Below are 17770 nucleotides of genomic sequence, written 5' to 3' on the forward strand. Positions count from 1 at the left end.
AAAAATGGATTGCACTTCTCTAATTAAAGCCACGTAGAATTAATCTTGATTGTGCTTAAGAATTTTGAAACAGACACATTTTAGTTCTTTTTAGTTAACTGTAAGAAACATTTTTTTTTACTAATTGATAAATAGCATGTATTGAAATAGGTTGAAAATAGTGATCAATCTTTTTTTTAAAGGGAAATCACTACATTTCAAGTAGAATAAGCTTCTTTTAAAAAGAAAACTAACTTAAGAATTTCCTATTTTGAAAAACTATACTGATCCTAAAGCCAAGTTTTGGTCCACAGACTTAATCACAGTTATTCCCCAAGCTTGGAAAAAAAAATCTATGAGAAAGTATGATACAGGAGTCTGGAGAGCAGAATAATTCCAAAAGACAGCCTTGATTGTCTTTAGGAAAGCAAAGGCAATTCTTCAAAAACAAAGTAATCAAATCTAAAGACTCAGGAAGAACTTTTCCCTAAGGATTATCCTGGCAGTGTGTTGAAAAGGGGTTATAAAAGCAATAAGTTCACAACCTGAACAATAAGTTAAGTAAACGTTAAGGAAGTATTTCCTTTCTTATTCTAAGATGAGGTATACCTTCAGGCTTCCTTGGCCTGCAGAAATTCTCCTAAGCCCCGGATGCTATATAAAGCACCATCTGTTTCGTGCAACAAATTACTTTCTATGTAGATAGGAGGCAAAGGCTTAGAGCTCTATAACTGAGGAAATACCAGGTCTTTTCTGTAACCTCAGGATTTAAGGAAGAGCAACACTGCCAGACCCAAATTGGGGAACCGTCCAAAGATTTCTACTGCCTGGAGAGAAGAGTTGTCCTGGTTTGTGAGTTGAATGGGGTACTGCACTAAGCAGCTCTGGTTTTTTGTTTTGTTTTTTTTTGTTATTGTTAAGTTGGGGGTTGTTTTCTTTTGGGAACTCTACAATCTTTCTTTCTTTCTTTTTTTTTTTCCTGGAGAATACATTACCTGGGGCTTTCCTGGGAACAAAGAGAAACATCTTCATAGACATTTCGGTCAGCCACTCAAAATGACAGAGAGAGGATGGAATTGCATTTGTGTTGACCAGGCTATATCTGAGGATATGAAGGAGGATGCAGAGTTATGTCCTCCTGGTTGGATCAATTCCTTCTGATACCAGCAAGTGAGATAAATCTAAACAGTTTTATGTGTTTTACATGAGGAAAGGAACACAGCTGAAATAATAATGCCTTTTAGAAGTTAGGGGAATAGGGCTGGGAAGGTGGCTCAGTGGCAGAGCGCTTGCCTTGCATGCCTGAGGCCCTGGGTTCGATTCCTCAGCACCACACAAGCAAAAAGAAAAAAGCCGAAAGTGGCGCTGTGGCTCAAGAGGTAGAGTGCTAGCCCTGAGCTGAAGAGCTGAGGGACAGTGCCCAGGCCCAGAGTTCAGGCTCCATGACCAGACCCAAAAACAAAGTTACTTAGAAGTTAGGGGAATAGAGGTATATGTGTATGTATAGATATGTCTGTACACACCTGCTTTGCATATGTGTATATAAAGTGCATGTACAAGAGAAGTAGTAATGAAGGGAGAATACACACTTGAAATGAGTGAGAATTTATTGTCTGGATGCCAGTGCATTTTCCCATGCAGTGTCAGCAGATTTTTGTATACAAATTTATTTTTTGAAAAGTTCATGTTATAAATTAAAACCACACAGCATAATAACAACTCCTTATCCTGTGAGTTTTGGTAAAAAGCAGAGCTTTATGTTCATGGTGTTTGTGTTTTGTTTTTGTTTTTTGTCATTGGAAGGCAGAGATTGACAAGATTTGATAAATGTAGGAACATTGCCTATTCCTTTCTTCCCTCCCTTCCTTTCTTCTTTCCTTCCTTTTTGCAGCTTTTTTTTGTATGTTTAGGGTATTGTTGAGAAAAATCTCTAATACCTTTAGACAGTGACAGTTGTATCAGACCTTGTCAAGCATTTGAGTTATTTAAGCATGTGAATTAATTCTGTCATATTTTGTGTCAACACTTTGCTCACACAGTGTAAAGATCTATGCCATGTACTGATCAAGAGACTTACCCTCATGTACTGATAGTGATTGTTGATGGCTGGGTTGTGGACGGTGGCCTTGACAATTTGTATTAAGAGTCTTAAAGATACTTTGTTGTGTTCTGGTGGCCCACACCCATAATCCTAGCTACTCAAGAGGCTGAGATCTGAGAATCACAGGAAGACAAATCTGAAAGACATCATCATTTAACCAACAAAAGTCAGAAACAGAGATAAAATATAAATGGTAGAGTGTCAGCCTTGAGGGAGAAAGCCAAGCCTTACATAAGCCCTGGGTTCAAGCCCCAATACCAGCCCTCTAAAGAAAGATGTATGGACAGTAGTATTCATGGCAGCATTATTTGTAATAGAAAAAAAAGAACAAACAACTATATCTATCTGTCTGTCTGTCTGTCTATCTACCTGTCTGTCTATACAGACATGTTAAAAAATAGCTTAACTACCTGAAAGGGAATGGTTAGGTAGACTAAAATACATCCTTTTTTTTTGGGTCCGGTTGTGGGGCCTGAACTCTGGGCATGGGCGCTGTCCCTCATCTCTTCAGCTCAAGGCTAGCGCTGTACCACTTGAGCCACAGCGCCACTTCCGGCTTTTTTCTTTTTGCTTATGTGGTGCTGAGGAATCGAACCCAAGGCCTCAGGCATGCAAGGCACGCGCTCTACCACTGAGCCATCTTCCCAGCCCCAAATACATCCATTTAATATGTAGCTGTTACAAATAATGTCCATGGAGGATTTTAAAAAGGAAAAATTATCACTAGATTGTACGATATAAAAAAACTGAAAAGTCACATGTACTAGGAGTTATGTAAACATAGACATATGTGAAATAGATTAGAAGGAGGTGCATCAAAATATGATCAGTTGCTTGCAGGTGGTGAGATTGTTCTGTTCACTTCCACTTTATGCATTAGTGTATTTTCCCACATATTCCACAATAAATATGTGAAAATTTTAAATAATCAATGAATAGTTGCTTTCTGTTAAGTTTCCTATTTATACACGTAACATAATCATTGTCAAACAGGTGGGGAAAATAGTTTGCTTAATATAATAGTCACCATTATGTTCACAGGGGATGTTTTTGAAAAAGTTCTGAATAAGATAAACACAACAGTCTAAAAAAATGGCTATGTGATTCCAATCAGAATTCTGTTCCATCTGATATAAGTCAAGATTCTGTTTTTAATTTTTACAATGAAGTATTCAGATGCTTTGCATGCTAGAGCAGAAGTCAGATGAATTCTGGCAAGCAATGTGCTGGAGTGACTGGTGGTGGAGTGGGCTGGTGTGCTCTTACTAAGGACATTTTCCAGATCAGAAGAGTGGGTTCAAGCTCATTAGTGAAGCATATGACTTGATATGGACAGATAAACTGACTACGCAGAATGTGACACACAAATCAGAGGAGGTGAGAGGAGGAGGCTAACAAGTATGTGAGGCAGTGAGGGGTGTGGTTTCCTCAAGGTAAATTTCTGCAGGTGACCAAGATGACATACATGACCACTTACATGTCTTAAGGATGACAGGAGTCTTGTTTAGTTATGTTAAACTTGGCCAAACTATGCATTTGCCTGAGCAATGAAGTAGAATGTGTGTGTGTGTGTGTGTGTGTGTGTGTGCATGTAAGCATGCTGAGGTATATGTGATTTTTTTTCTGATAACTTACTATTAAAGCAATAATATTAACATCAAAGTTTTTGATGTTGGAAAGATGTAATACTTTTGAAAATGACATGATATTGAATTATTTTGGAGTAGCTCTACTCTGGTTTGTACATCCCTTACTTTCTGTGTGATCAGTGACAATCATTGTTATGTGGGTGGCTGTAAATAACAAAATATAACTCTGTGTTCTTTTTGTCATAATTTTTTTTAGAAACTGAGCAAGTGTACCATGGAAAAATATAAGCCAACTCAACAAGAACTCAGTAAAATGTCTCAAATGTTTATAGGTATTTTCTAGTTTCTCAGATCAATGGAGATTGTTTAAGAGTAAGCCAAAATGGAAGATTATCTCTTTGTTGCTTTGTATGTCCCTCCCCCACAGTATAACCCCTGCTTTCACTATATTTGATGTCAGTATAACTTGTGGAGGAGATGGGGAAAAACCAGTTGTTTAAGGATACAGGTGGACCTGTTGCAACAATGAGAAGTACAAGTTGTCATGTCCAAAACGAGCTTTACAAGTTGGTGCGGTGGGGGGGGGCAGAGGGGGGAAGGAGAAGGGTTGGGATTGGGGGGGAGGGGGGAGGCTGGGAAGGGATGTGAAGGGTAAACAAAGAAGGAGGCTGCAATGCTTGGTAAGAAATGTACGCATTATCCTGCCCATGTAATTGTAACCCCTCTGTACAGTATCTTCACAAATAAAATTAAATTAAATTAAAAAAAAAGAGTAAGCCAAAATGGGGCTGGGAATGTGGCTCAGTGGTAGAGTGCTTGCCTAGCATGCATGAAGCCCTGGGTTCGATTCCTTAGTATGCCATAAACAGAAAAAAAGCATGAAGTAGGGCTGTGGCTCAAGTGTTAGAGCACTAGCCTTGAGCCAGAGAAGCTCAGAGAGAGTGCCCAGGCCCTGAGTTCAAACCCCATGACAGACCAAAAAAAAAAAAAAAGAGTAACCCAAAAGGAAGATTTGGTAATAAAGAGCATTCCTGTGTATTAGCTTTTAGGTAGCAGTAATGAACTGTGCATCATTAAAAGTCAGCTGTAAAACAGACCATGTGCAGGGTTAAAGATTACTCTGAAAATGGTTTCACTGTTTTTTTTAACAAACAAATAACTGGAGAAAGATTTGGCACAGAGAAGATATAATCCACTTTGTCCTTGTTGTCTCCAGAAAGTGTCTCCTGTTAACAAGTTATGTGAATGTTTACTTGGCCTTGACTGCTTACTAGTGGTTCTTACCCTTGAACCAAGTGAGAATTCAAATAAACTAGAAGAGTTTTCACTCAGCTGCACCCTTCTGCTGATGAGTGGGTCATGCCACTATGGCCTTTCTCCTCTCCACTTTTTCAAGTAGATGAGCAAGGAAAAATGGGAAGTCCATAGGCTGAATATCAATGACCTATATAAACTTGAACTTTCAACTCCTAAACACTGGAATACCTGGAATAGAAAGAAAATGGTTTGACTTACTAAATACTGTGTTGCAAGGGTGCCTTGCTTTGAATTACTACACAGTCTAAAAACTTTCTTTGCACAAATTACTATGCATGTAGAATTCTTCCTTTCAAAATGTCATTTATGTAGTATGCTCATCAGATTTGGTTATATTTCATAGTGATACGTTCCATAGCCATCCTGGCTGAGCAATGGTAGACTATGCAGATAAAATAACCAAACTTATTTAGCACGGTGCTTGATGTATGGAGGTACTTAATGTACTTTGGTTGGCTTTTAAAATTATATATATGAATAAGTAAATGCAGGAATAAAAAGGATAGCTACAATATGCTAAGTTTAGATGAGTTGGATGGCATACAACTTTTCAAAGTGCAATTGGGAATTACCTGTGTTAAGGTATTGCTTTCATTTTAAGAAACTTTTATGGGGTGTGGGCTGGGAAGGTGGCTCAGTGGTAGAGCGCTTGCCTTGCATGCCTGAGGCCCTGGGTTCGATTCCTCAGCTCCACATAAGCAAAAAGAAAAAAAGCCGGAAGTGGTGCTATAGCTCAAGTGGTAGAGCTCTAGCCTTGAGCTGAAGAGCTCTGAGGGACAGCGCCCAGGCCCAGAGTTCAGGCCCCAGGAACGGACCCCCCAAAAAAAAAGAAGAAGAAACTTTTATGGGGTGCTTCTTCTCTTCTCATCATAAGAACTTACAGTATTGAATGGGATGTCATCAAGAGCACAGATAAGAAAGAAATTAATCATATTTGAAGATACATGGATATAATTTTACTAATTCTATTTATTTATCTTGTTTAGTGTCCATCTCTCCCACTAGAATATAAGGCATATACTTTTGTCTGTGCTGCTTTTATTTATTATTTATTTATTAATCTATGCAATAAAAATAACAAATATTCAGGAAAATACTTGTTGTATGACTAAATTATTTTGCTACACATCTGCTGATCTGACCCCGCTTTCCTGTCTGCCTTTATCTCTTTCCACTCTCTTCCTGCCCCAACTCCTTCTCACCATTGTGGGCCAAGTTTAATCACAACACAGGTCTGCACCTAATATTCTTTCTTTTTTAAAATTTTTTTTTATTGTGAAAACACTGTACAGAGGGGTTACAGTTACATGAGCAAGGTGATGAGTACATTTCTTATCAGGTATTGTTGCCTCCTCCTTTGTTTTTCCCCTACCATCCTGTTCCTCCCACTTCCTCAACTACACTCCTCTCCCTCCCTCCCCCCATGGCCTGAGTTTCCCAACTGAATAAAAGGTTCTTGTGAAGTTTGGTGTATGAGAAACACTGCACTGGGTTCTGGTACTTTGTAAATGCTAGGTGTGATTTTGTTGGTCATGTTGCTCTTTGGGGGATATAGAGAAGGAAGTTTTGTTGAGTTTAGATGCTGATGAGGTATGTAACTAGAAATGCACTACAGGCCTTTGAGTGTTTTCTTTTGGAATGATTATCTCTCTGAAGCAAAAGGTATTCTAGTACTTAGGAGCAGGAGGAAAGCTAACTCTAACTTAGTGCTATCGATCCATGTGCAAACTGGGAAAGCATGGATCATCACATGCCTATGATTTGACATACTGTATACAGAGCCATTAAAATAGAGGACAGCCATCTTGCTTACAACTCTGTAGTTGTTCAGAGTAAAGATTTCAATAACTTATATGATTTAGATTTTCTTTCTCTCTTTTTTTTTCTTCCCTTTCTACAATGTATTCTAGTGAGCCAAGGCCTGGGTTTCCTCTGGACGTCTGCCCCACCTGCTTCTGGAATTGGGCGCTATGCATCCTGACCTTGGACCCTTACCAATACTGCTATATGTTACTCTTGCAATTCTGTGTTCTTCTGTCAGTTCAGGTAAGAGGAGAACCTGAATGGTGGGGGTATTGTATGAAGCCTTTCCTCATGTTTACCCTATATAAGACAAATTTTGACTTCCATCTTTTGCTAACAATAGCAGTTTCTGATGGTGTTTGTAAGATTTGCTACATGATTTTTTAAATTAATTAACTTAAGGATCTTTTCTTAGTGCTTTGAGCCTTAGCAGGCCTTTCCATCCCTATGTAATGTGTATGGATATATGTGTATATGTAGTTTAGTAAAATTTATTGTTCATAAAATTATTTTATGGTAAAATAATGAAGTGAAAAAGTCTTATACCAAATCCTACTGGTAAACAAAGAGAGAAGTCCTATTATTATTACTATTTTTTGGGGGGGAAGTTCCAGTCGTGGGGCCTGAACTCTGGGCCTGGGCGCTGTCCCTCAGCTCTTCAGCTCAAGACTAGCACTTTACCACTTGAGCCACAGTGCCACTTCCGGCTTTTTTCTTTTTGCTTATGTGGTGCTAAGGAATTGAACCCAGAGCCTCAGCCCAAGTCTTATTATTTTTAAAGTCAGCTTTGCCTTTTTCAGGGTTTTAGCTTCTGTGTGTGTGTGTGTGTGTGTGTGTGTGTGTGTGTGTGTGTGTGGTGTGTGTGTATGTGTTTTGGAGCTTGAACTCAGGGCCTTGTGCTCTCACTAGGCTTTTTTACACAAGGCTGGTGAGTTATTACTTGAGACACAGCCACTTCTGGATTTTTTGCTGGTTAATTGGAGATAAGAGTCTCTCAAATTTGTCTTCCTGGGCTGGCTTCAAACCTTGATTCTCAGATCATAGCCTCCTGAATATGATTATAGGTATGAGCCACTAGTACCCAGCTTAACTTTCATTTTTGTAATAAGCTACTTCAAAAAAGCTACATCAAAAAAGCAGTTTGCTATTCCTCGTTAATAAATTGGTATTATTTCTTGTCTAATCTACCTTTATTGATAAGTCCTAGACTAACATTTTCTTCAAAAAGATCAGCTTATAAGAACTTTGCATGAGGGCTGGGAAATTGGCTCAGTGATAGGGTGCTCGCATGCATGAGGCCCTGGGTTTGATTCCTCAGCACCACATAAGCAGAAAAAAGCTGGAAGTGGCACTGCGGCTCAAGTGGTAAGGTGCCAGCCTTGGGCTGAAGAGCAGAGGGACAGTGCCCAAGCCCAGAGTTCAGCCCCCACGATCGCCGAAAAAAAAAAAAAAAGAATTTTCTATTAAGTTTTGTAAATATCGAGAACTACCACATCTGCCTCTATGAGATTGCCTTTGTTATCAAGATTCAGATGAGATATATTTAGTGTACTTTTCTTTCTCTCTCTTCTTCCCTCCCCTTCTGGTCTCGAATTATTATTTCTTTATAGACCTGGCACCTTATTTCCTTTCTGAGCCGCTCTCTGCTGTCCAGAAGCTTGGCAGACCTGTCGTACTACACTGTTCTGCTAAACCCGTGACTGCTCACATCTCATGGCTACATAATGGGAGAAGAGTGGATAGAAACATGGAATACATTAATATCCATCGGGGGACTTTGACCATTCTTTCTCTTAGCCCCTCCCTCTCGGGCTACTACCAGTGTATCGCCAACACTAGCGCCGGGGCAATTGTGAGCAGCCCTGCAACTGTGTCCACTGCAGGTGAGTTTAGTTTGGTCCTTGGTCTGTGGGATTTTTTTTTTTTGAATGACTGTGTTTGAATGACTATGTCCTTGCATGTTTGAACGGTGGGGAAAATGTAGTGTGAGAAAATAGTGTGTGAGATGTGAAGAGAAATTTAAGAGTTCTTATTCTATCCTCTCCTCTTTGAAACCTCTGTATTCTAGCCCAACGTCTTCATCGATCACAAAACTATAGAATATTTTTAAGTGATACAAGACAAGCTGTAAACCTGTGCCTCACCTTTATAATAATACAATTTTTCAAAAATAGTTAGTTGGGAAAAGTGAGGAAGAGGGTAGGGAAGAATCAGAAGGTGGCAGAGGGGTGAATTTTTCAACTCCAAAATAAAAGAAAAAAAAATCCCAAACAACAAGTTACACAAGATAGTTTTCTAATGTGAATTGTGGGCAATTTCTTTGTGAGTCTAAAATTCTCCATATCAATAATAACAAAAAAGGTTGCTGTCTTTTTTTGGACACTTGATTATTTCATGCAGTCATTTATCTTTCTTCCACATATAATTGTTTTATTTGCCTTGATTACTGAGTGATTTTAATTTATGTAATTGAAACCACGCTAAAGAAACAGGAAAGAAAATATAACTGACTGTAAAGAGAGGAATGCGGAGTATTAAACTTACAGAAAATCTGGAATGTGTGGCTTTTCTTAGGAAGTCTGAGCCATCTGCCTTTCAAATGGTGATGGTTTCCAGTAATGGAAAACGTCTTTGTAGGGGCACCCCTATTTACAGAACAAATCTGGATTCCCCAGGAGTAGTGAGTTTGTCATAACTGAGAAGAGTAAATGTTTTTGTAGAGCTGTGACCCATGCACAGCTCCAAGACACACACTGGAAGGCTGCATTCCTAGTGGCAGGCTGCTGAATTCCTAGGACATCGGAGATGAGAAAGAGCCCTTCCAGGCATGCTCTATCTGCAGTGACTTTAAAGGGAAAGGAATCAAGACTGAGTTAGTAGATGCAGATAACTCAGGTGATATTCTGCTTTGTTTTCTCATGCCCTAGGTTCATTTCCATAAGTTATTTTATTGTCTTACGGGTATTTACAAGGAGGAAAAGTGCATTTTGTTGAAGGCTTGCATGGAAGAGGATTTATCTTGACAGAATGGGAATAATTATGCTCTATGGTTCTCCTGAGTGTTTTAGGAGCAGCTTTTTTTTTTTTTTTCCCAGTAGTCCCTTGAAAGCTGTGACTCCTAAAAATAGGGTGCCATAACTTCACTGTTATTTCTCAGGCATGTACCTCTGCTCCAACTGCTGTCTCAATAAAAAGATCTCATTGAGGGGTGCAATAATTCACAGCTGTTATATCAGCATTTGTAATGGTGGGGGGAATGAGACGGTGGGGTCATGAGGTCAAGACCAGCCTGGACTACAAAGAGAGGCTTTGTGTCAATAACCAAAAACGAAAGGAAACAAACAAACAAAAAAGTATGCTCCCTACAGGACTGGGGTTAATTAACTCCCCTAAAGGGCTATGCTGCAGATGTTTCTAAACTTTAAATTGCCTTTGGGAAAGAGAATTCAGTTTTGCATTCATTCATTCTCATTCATCTACCTATTTACTTATTTGTTTCAGTTCTTGGTGATTTTGATTCATCAGCAAAGCCTGCTATTAGAGCAGAAGAAAGAAGCACAGGTTTCATTGGCTGCCAGGTGCCAGAGAGTAACCCCAAAGCTGAGGTACGCTATAAGATCCGGGGAAAATGGCTGAAACATTCCACAGGTAAGTATTTTTGTGAAAAGCCAATAGCTCACCAGCAAAACCTGCTAATAGGCTCTATGCATACTACGGAACTCGCATACAGAACTACATAAAATATAGTGTCTGTACTCTCACAAGTCAAGGGAGGAAACTAAAGCATGTGGTTATTTAGATGCTTACACTCCCAATACCCCAAGGACCTGCTCTCTCAATCATTTAGGCCCACATTCACCAACTCCCTTCCTCAGAGAAGACTGGTTACAGGGCACTGTAGAAATAATACATCTTGTCACTTCTGTCTTTTTATTTAGCTTGGTTTCTCTTCATAGATATATCACACCTGATATATGTACTTTACCTTTTTTTAGCCAGATGCCAGTGGTGCTTGCCTGTAATCCTAGCTGCTCAGGGGGCTGAGATATTAGGATCACAGTTCAAAGCCAGCCTGAGCAGGAAAGTCCATGAGACTCATGTCTCGAATTAACCAAAAATTAACTTCTATCTCCAAGAAACCCAAACTGGCAGAGTGGCCAGCCTTAAGCAAAAAAGCTAAGGACAGTAACCAGGCCATGAGCTCACTGGAGCTCACATGCATACACACATACTTTATCTTTGCCACCCATAAGACCCTACTAGAATAAATGTTAACTATAAGCTTTTGTCTTCTTTCTGCATTGCTGTGTATATCCAAACCATGATTGGCAGTGTGTATTTATTGTGGGAAAAAAAAGCCCATGAATGAATAGACAATGAACAAATGCCAGATGATCAGTTCTATAGGTAGAATTTTGTCCAAGTGATAACTGAGGTTTAGACATTTTTCTTGTGCTTTCACAGTCATTGTCTGCTAAAATGTTTTAGATGGTTTTGATTTTGTTACAGTCGTGATGCTTATACTGTTCATTTTTCTTCTCTGCCTTGACTTTCCTTTCCCTCCAATTAGTGAAGTTTCCTTGATTGCTTATTTGCTGCTAGTCTTATGCACAAATCAGAAGTATAACCATGAGCTTACGCTAGTTTTAGTTGTGTTATGGTCATCAGAAAAGGAGAGGCTTGACTGTCTGCCTGTGCCTTCCCCAGGAAACTACATCATTCTTCCATCAGGAAATCTTCAGATTTTGAATGTCTCCTCAGAGGACCAGGGACCCTACAAGTGTGCTGCTTATAACCCTGTCACTCATGAATTAAAAGTTGAACCCATTGGCCAAAAGCTCCTTGTGAGTCGTAAGTATTTGGGAGAGCGGTGGTGACTAGCAGAGGAAAGTCCTCCATTGTATTAATCATAAGAGCGTGGGACAGGGAATTCGCTTTTCTTTTCCAGATCCCATTGTTTTGTCATCAGAAAGCCTTACAAAAAAGTAAATGCATCTAATCTAATGTAATAACACATAATTATAATATGTAATTACAATATAATGTTCTGTGTTATGGAATATTAATCAAATTGGTGGTTGGATGTGAATTAGATATTACTAAAAAGCAAGACTGACTTTAGATCATGGCTGTTTAATTTGAAGGTACCAGTAGTCAGAGCACAATTATGGGGTGCTTTCTAATCTTATGGGAAGCTCTACAGATCCAAAGAGCTAATTCAGAAGGAACCCAAAGGATCCACAAAAATCTTTAAATTTTGAGCCTTAGCACAAGTGGTTTGGCTACCAAATAGAACTTCGTTATTTGAGAATGCTTATGGATCTGGAAAGGAAGAGACTGCAAGTGAATCCTCACTAATAATATCTGATGTTTCTTTCCTTTTCCAGACCCTTCCTCAGACGGTTTCCAGATTCTTCACCCCGCCTTTCCACAGACATTAGCTGTTCTTTCTCATAGCCCTGTAACCCTGGAGTGTGTGGTGAGCGGGGTCCCGGCTTCGCAAGTGTCCTGGCTGAAGGATGGGGAGAATGTTATGCTGGGAAGTAACTGGAGAAGGTTACATTCTCATCTTGCCACAGCTAGCATCGACCCAGCAGACTCTGGGAACTATTCCTGTGTGGTAGGCAGCAAGTCTGGAGACAGAAAACATGTCACTTACATGGTTAATGTTCTCGGTAAGACGTTCCTTATTCAATATAAATATTTAAAAATCTGGCCATTTTCAGGTTCTAACTGATATTTAAAGGGTATTTGTGAATTAAAAATGAAACAAGGAGCAGGACTACACAAGTAGTCAGAATAAAGTTCCATTTTCTAATGTGACTTTATTATAAAACTAATCACTTGAAGTAAATATTAAGAGAAGCAGAGAATTGGAAACTGTGTATATGTAGTTGTATTCATGTGTACAGGGACAGCTAAGGAATAAGTAAATGAATTAATCTAAAAAAAGGGTCTTTGTAACTTTTAATAACATGGTTTATTCTATTAGTGAAAATTAAAATATATTTCTAATATTTTTCTTGGATGCGACAGCAGATAGAAGATTATACATAAAGAATCCAACTTGGCTTCAGCTACTTATTTATTGCTAGAGAAATTTCATATGCTTTGTGTGTAATTTTAAGAGAGTGTCTTTAGGGATCGAGTTTAATGTGTGTGTTTTATTTTCAGAAAATGCTTCCATTTCTAAAGGACTACAGGACCAGAAGGTGTCTATGGGTGCCACGGTGCATTTCACCTGCGATGTTCACGGGAACCCAGCCCCCAACCGCACCTGGTTTCACAACGCACAGCCTGTTCACCCTTCCCCCCGGCACCTGAGTTCAGGAAATGGGTTGACAATCACTAGAGTCAGCATGGAAGATTCTGGACTCTATCAGTGTGTAGCAGACAATGGCATTGGATTTATGCAATCTACTGGAAGACTTCAGATAGAAAAAGGTAGGCTTTTAGTCATGGAACCATAGGAAATTCTACTCTACACATAGGTTTTTGTAGTAGTTTCAAATGAAGTCATTTTTGCTAAATTAATCCTATCACCGTACTAGAACTGGGTTCATGTCTCAAGTTCCTTTCCTTTCTAGTGGCAGATAGGCATTTCCATTAGGAAACCATCTTGCTTAATTGAGCTCGTGACAAGATTAGTTTTTAGACTGGAGTTGGATTTCAGCCAGAGCACTTACGCAGCATATGTGAGGCCTTGGGTTCTAGAACCTACCACCCCTCTCCCCCCAGTGAAAAGTTAATATAGAACTATTTTAGAAAAATGTATTTCAACAGATACCACATAGTTTTTATGTTTTTGTATTTTTTTGGGGTCCGGTCGTGGGGCCTGAACTCTGGACCTGGGCGCTGTCCCTCAGCTCTTCAGCTCAAGGCTAGCACTCTACCACTTGAGCCACAGCGCCACTTCCAGCTTTTTTCTTTTGCTTATGTGGTGCTGAGGAATCGAACCCAGGGCCTCAGGCATGCAAGGCAAGCGCTCTACCACTGAGCCACCTTCCCAGCCCACCATATAGTTTTTAAAAGCATATATTTTACTCCTATTCCACAGCCAGTCAGGTGCCTTTTTTAGAACTTTTTGTTGTTGTTGTTAGTTTTTGTCCAAGGCTGGGACTTGAATTTGGTATCTGATGCTTTTGCTCACTGGCTGATGGTCTACCACCATATGAATTGGTTTTATGAGTTTCTTGAATATTTGTGTATATGCACATTTGAGCAGTCACTCATCACATGTGTGTGCATATATTCATTTTTATAATAATGCCTTATTTTTTACATAAATGGTAGTAGAATCCATCCCTTAAGATCTTTACCTAGCATGTACTTTGGATATCTTCCCCTATGCCACATAAAAGAATGTTTTCTTTTTTTTTTTTTGTCAGTCATGGGACCTGAACTCTGGGCCTGGGCGCTGTCCCTCAGCTCTTCAGCTCAAGGCTAGCGCTCTACTGCTTGAGCCATAGCACCACTTTTGTCTTTTTCTGCTTATGGGGTGCTGAGGAATCGAACCCAGGGCTTCATGCATGCAAGGCAAGCACTCTACCACTGAGCCACCTTCCCAGCCCCTGTTTTTTTTCTTTTATGACACTAGTTCACAAGTGTAAATCACTAGTGTCAGTCAGTGACAAAACACCTGAGATAATCAATTTAGAAAAGTGGGAAGCCTTATTTTGGCTTATAGTTTCAGAGGTCACATGGCCCCATGCTTTGAACCACGTGACAGCACTTGGTGGGAGCGTGTGGTAGAGGAGGTTTGTTCACCCTCATGGTGGCTTGGAGGCAGAGAGAGACAGGAAGGGACCAGGGTTCCAGTGTCACCCCCAAGGACAGGTCCCATCAGGATTCAACTTCCTCTATAGGCCCTACTTCCTTTGAAAGGTCCCATCCCCCACCCAATGGCATAACAAGCCTTCCACACATGGGCCTTTAGGATAAATGCCAGATCCAAACTATAATATGGGCAAATTCTGAGGAAAAAAAAAAATGACAACATGGTAAGGCTGACTTAAAATAAATAAAAAGCTTGACTGTTCATATCACTATGAAAGAAATTGAATTCGGGGTAAAAAAAAAAAAAACCTTCCCACAAAAAAACACCAGGCCACATGGTTTTCTGGAGATTATGGAAGTTGCATTATAGAGTGTTCCAGAATGTCTCCAGTCAGCATCATCTTGATGCCCAAATCACAAAAGGATAGTACAAGAAAGGAAAATCAGAGGCCTATCTTCTTTATGGACATAGGTTAAAAAAATCCATTAGTGAAATATGAATGAGCCTGAAATGACAGGAAGATACATCTTTATCAGAAATTCCAGAAATTGTCAGAAAAGTTAATACATCATTCACCATATTAATTGAATGAATGAGAAAAAAACCATGCAAGTTAGACTCTCAGGAAACTTCTATTTCATAAAGGCCATTTAATACGAACTTATATGGAAGATAACTTTCAGTGGAGAAATGTACAATTCACACCCCTTAAACTTCTAGCCATCATTGACCTGGAGATCATCACCAGCATAAAAATATAAAGAGAAATAAGAAATAACCCAAATCATTATTAATTGACACCTGATAAGATTGCCATCCTAGAATATCCAAAGTTGGGCTGGCCATTATTATTATTATTATATATCTTATTATCAGATATAATAATGTTTATCAAAGGGTGAGATAAATATCAAGAAGCATCAGTTGCCTTCTTATATACCAACAATAAACAGAAAATATCACTTAACTATCACTTTTTATATTAGCAAGATTAAAGCAGAACCAGTTACATGGGAAGATATTTCCATTTATGGTGAGGAAAATTTGATTTTATACAGTGATCTAATCTTTTCAAAAAATGTCTTTAAACCCAAGCTATTCCAATCAAAATCTCAGCAGAATATTTTGATAACTCCCGCACAAAAAACTGATTCTAAAATTTATGTAGATAAATCAGATACTAGTCATAAATAAGACACTCTAAAAGCTGAAGGAAAAGAACATGAGAGATTTGAATTAAGCAGTTGAAAAAAGAAAATAGTAATTTCAAACGTGTTCTATTGGTATAGGAACAAATAGACTCTTGGAGCAAGATAGAGATTGCCGAAGATATAGTTACATGCAAGAACTTGACTGAGCTGGATGGGAGATCGCCGGGGGGGCGATGTCAGTTCAAGTTTTGATGTGGGATAATTGGTTATCAAAATGAGGGAAAAGAAATTAAATCACTGTGTAAACAAAGATAAGTTCCCAGTGGTTTAGAGATTTTTAAATAGATCAACACAAAAACAAAAACAAAATCAAGAAAATATTGGCGAATATGAGCTGTAGGTGGTAACACTTAAGTTTTTTTCCTGGAAATACTCGGGTTGGAACTCAGGGCTTTAAGCTTGCGAGCGTAGTTGAGCCACACTTCTAGCCCTGTTTTTCATTTGTTATTTTAAGGGTAGAGTCTTGCTTCCTATCAGGGTGTGTGTCTGGACTCAGATCTGCTTACTTTAGGCTTCCTTTCAATGCTGGTATAACAGGCACATGCCATTGCATCCAGCTTCCATCTGTACAGATGCAGTCTTTTCTGCCTGGAATCACAATCCTACCAGCCTTACCCTCCCACATTAGTTTGGGATGACTGGTGTGAACTACTGTGTTGGGCAATGCTCGTGCAATCTTTTTTGCCTAGGTTGGCCTTGAAGCTGAACTCATCTCAGCTTTCCAACTAACTAGAATGACTGGCATGGGCCACCTGCACTCAGCTAAGTAAAACTTTTTAACCAAACAAAGGCTAATTGAAACTATGACTATATTGAAATGAAAACCTCCTCCTTTTAAAAAAAAGCTTCTAAAAATGAAAAGAGGAACAATAAATTAGGAGAATATACTGGTAACAGGCATAGCTAAACAGAATAGTATCTGGTAGGTACAAAAAACTGTGAAGTGTCTTACAAAAGCAAAAAAAGTTAAATTATTCCCATAGAAAAATTGACATTTCACTAAGAAGAGAAAATATGAACAGCACTTAAACATGTGAGAAGATGATCTACTTGATTTGTACTCAGGGAAATTCATGTTGTGACTAGTGAGACAGTATTTTACACGCATTCACTTAGCAAAAATTCAGAAGTCTGATAAGATCATATGTGGGTTGGCTTCATCCTACATGGGAAGTTCATCTAGAGAAAGATCATGCTGGAGGAAATGCCTTTTGTGTTGATCAATATACCAGTGTGCTCACTTGAAAATATCTCCAAAGAATATTAGCACAAGACTTGATGCCATTTTAATTTAGAAGCAAATCATGATTCATACAATGATTCATCAACTTTTCTTTAAAACAATTTTTTTCTCCAAACGTTATAATCAGATTCCTTCAGAACTGACCATATTGAAGGAATATTATCTAGTTGTATACCTTTTATGCCTTTTTTATTATGCCAAGGTCTGAGATCATGGCTTCCTCGCTTTGTATTTATAGCAATCAAAGTTGTATGGCTCAAGTGGTAGAATGATTATTTAGGATACAAAAGGCCCTGAGTTTAAATCCCAGTAGTGCCAGTAAATAATATGAGAAAATGTTTATAGTAGTCAAATATGTATCTACATTTATTGGAAAATTCTAGATTTTCTTTTCTTTTGGTGGGTCTGGGGTTTGAACTCAGCCTTATACTTATTAGCAAGTACTCTACTGCTGAGCCACATCCGCAGCCTAGATTTTTTTTAAATGTACATTCTTTCTGAAGAATGGGAAAACTTCTGAAGGCCATGTCTAGTAGTTCACCATTACAATTTTTTTTTTTCGGTAACTGGGGTTTGAACTCATTTTGCTCACCAGTAAGACCCTCTACCACTGAGCCAAGCCTACAACCCTTTTTTGCATTTGTTTTTTTAATTTTTTTTTTTTTGTCGGTCGTGGGGCTTGAACTCTGGGCCTGGGCGCTGTCCCTCAGCTCTTCAGCTCAAGGCGAGCGCTCTACCACTTGAGCTACA

At 39.0% G+C, this 17770-nt stretch overlaps 1 protein-coding gene across 1 annotated transcript in view; it reads left to right on the forward strand.

The window, feature by feature from the left end:
- Positions 1-17770, forward strand: part of Cdon (cell adhesion associated, oncogene regulated) — an 82668-nt gene that overhangs the window by 29064 nt on the left and 35834 nt on the right. The window contains exons 2-7 of the mRNA XM_013009457.1: positions 6897-7032; positions 8400-8672; positions 10291-10437; positions 11497-11640; positions 12177-12464; positions 12964-13233. Coding sequence (XP_012864911.1) covers positions 6957-7032; positions 8400-8672; positions 10291-10437; positions 11497-11640; positions 12177-12464; positions 12964-13233 — 1198 coding nt within the window. The 5' untranslated portion in view covers positions 6897-6956. The remainder of the gene's footprint in view (positions 1-6896; positions 7033-8399; positions 8673-10290; positions 10438-11496; positions 11641-12176; positions 12465-12963; positions 13234-17770) is intronic.

This window comes from Dipodomys ordii, unplaced genomic scaffold (genome assembly GCF_000151885.1).
Source record: "Dipodomys ordii isolate 6190 unplaced genomic scaffold, Dord_2.0 Scaffold10, whole genome shotgun sequence".
NCBI lineage: Eukaryota > Metazoa > Chordata > Mammalia > Rodentia > Heteromyidae > Dipodomys > Dipodomys ordii.